This window comes from Oratosquilla oratoria, chromosome 7 (genome assembly GCF_046742065.1).
Source record: "Oratosquilla oratoria isolate Oo_2021 chromosome 7, ASM4674206v1, whole genome shotgun sequence".
Taxonomy (NCBI): domain Eukaryota; kingdom Metazoa; phylum Arthropoda; class Malacostraca; order Stomatopoda; family Squillidae; genus Oratosquilla; species Oratosquilla oratoria.
This window is the reverse complement of record NC_134783.1, coordinates 36,045,334-36,047,833: the sequence shown is the minus strand read 5'-3', so window position 1 is coordinate 36,047,833 and position 2,500 is coordinate 36,045,334. Positions and strand designations below refer to the sequence as shown.

Genomic DNA, 2,500 nt, shown 5'->3' with positions numbered 1-2,500 from the left:
TACGTATATATATATATAAACATATGTATTAATACATATGTGTATATATGTATAACGAAGATGGGCTGGGAATAAATTATCGCCCTAATATTCCGACCACTTTAGTCTTCTTTAGAGGAATTCTCTCTCATCTGTCTTAAATAGTTTATAAATAAATAAGTATATATATATATATATATATATAGATATATATAATATATACTAAAATATGTATATATATATATATATATAAATATATATATATAAATATATAATATTATATATCTATATGTATATCATATGTCTCTATAAATATGTTTATAATATATATAAATATATAGAAAGTATATATATATATATGTATATAAAATATAAATGTATATAGAGATTATATATAATATATATTATATATATATATATATATATATGTTATGTATATATATTATATAATATATTATGGTATAAAATACATATATTCATGTCTATAAATATATATGTCATAAAAACTATAATATATATATATATATATATATATATATATAATATATATATATATATATAATGTTTCCATATCTCCCACCGTCGTCCTCGCTATCCTTTTCACAATTTTAAATGTGGCACAATATGTAGACGACTAAATTTCATTTATGCTCTGGGCATAATATTAAATAACGAGAAACCTAATTTGGTGCAAGTGTTATTTCGTGAAATTACACTTTAAAATTATTGGGTGTATCATATCATCTCGAAAAATAGGAAACAAAATGCTCACAAAGACAAACGAAAACAAAGAAAACTTGGAATTCGGTTATGGCGTCACAGAAAACGAGGAAGACGAAGGGAACACTGTAAGCGACGATGGTGGGGAGGAGGAGGAGGAAGAGCAGGAGGAAGTAGAAGAGGAAGAAGCACAGGAGGAGGAGGTTGAAGAACAGAATGAAGACGCCGACGAAGATCAGATCGATGAGTGTTTTGATCGCGAAGAGATTCAAGGACCTGATGGCGTCGACAGAGTTCTCTACGACGATGAAGGAAATGAAATCACTTTTCACTTTGATAAAGTTTACAATGTAAGTATGAAGATGTTCCCTGGTTTTGTTTATTCAAAATGCACACACGTACACACACACACACACACATACACACACACATACACACACACACACACTACGAGCATAGCTCTCTTCCCGTAAAATACAACTAGGTAAATACACACACACACACGAACTTGAACCTACGTATGAGAAATTGGAGTATAAGAGACAGGACTCCACGAGCTTTGCTCCTGTCTTGTATACAAGCGCACACACACACACACATACACACACACACACACACACACACCTCTCATGGCGCTGTGGTTAGAGCTCTGGCCTGCCACTACGGAGGTCCGGGTTCGACTCTCGCCCGGGGCTGAAATAATATTCAGTAATCGCAGCGCTGAGGGGTGTTACTACTCCAACTCTCTCGTGGGCGGGGAGTTGGGTGTGTGTGTGTGTGTGTGTGCAAGGTCACAGCATTACCCATAGATCGGACCTACGAGCTCTGAGCTCTCTTCTAGGAGGGAAATAGCTGTCGATCACGAGTCCAACACGTGATCCAAAGACCAAGTTTGTATTTTCTCCACCTTTTCATCTAAAAAAAGCTGCCAAATGCAATAATGCATTTTCCCTACTGTATTTATCTACTGTATTCATAGATGCAACTACTGTGTTCTTATGACCTCTGTGGCTGTTGTCAGTTCTGTCGAAACTGGTATTACCTTGCGTCAGTAACTGAATAAATCTAGTTTGACAACTAGATTTGCATCACTGATTTAATTGTTTTCAAATGAGAATAATTGTTTGGGAGAAACTATCACATATCGAGCCAAGAAACACTTTGGTGTATATATATATATATATATATATATATATATATATATATATAAATAAATATATATATAAATATATATTATATATAATATATATATATGCAACAGTAACTCACATAAAACAACGTGAATACCGATTTAAGGCTTGTAACCACGAGGAAAATACAAGATCGGAATACTGAACGTTTTCGTCTATTAAGAACATTTTCAAAGTACTATTGAAAATGTCTTAAAAGACGAAAACGTTCAGTATTCCGATCTTTATTATTCCTCGTGGTTACAAGCATATATATATATAGATATAGATATCTATTAAATATATATACTATATCATATATAATATATATAAAATATAACTATATATATAATATATATATATATACAAACACACATATATGAGGCAGAGAACCGCCAGCTTGAGATGAGGACGCGAGTTGGACCGGAAGACCTTTCAAGTCTGTAGATACGAGTACTTGATGACGCATTGATGACGCACTGATGACGTAGTTGTGACGAGTTGTATACTTTAGGTAGTGAGGTCATAGCTACACTATGGAAGGCTAGTATGTAACGTAGGCGGTGGGCTGGGCTCGACGGAATATTTTCTATTTCATCTTTGTTTTTATTATCTATTTTTTTTTTATCAAC

General features: G+C 32.8%; 1 protein-coding gene across 1 annotated transcript in view; it reads left to right on the top strand.

Annotated features, from left to right (window-relative positions):
* Positions 1-1,049, top strand: part of LOC143027067 (uncharacterized) — a gene marked incomplete at its 3' end in the record, with an annotated part of 30,951 nt that extends 29,902 nt beyond the window's left edge. The window contains 1 exon segment of the mRNA XM_076187973.1: positions 736-1,049. Within this exon segment, the coding sequence (XP_076044088.1) occupies positions 736-1,049 (314 nt within the window).
* Positions 1,050-2,500: the final 1,451 nt, after the last annotated feature.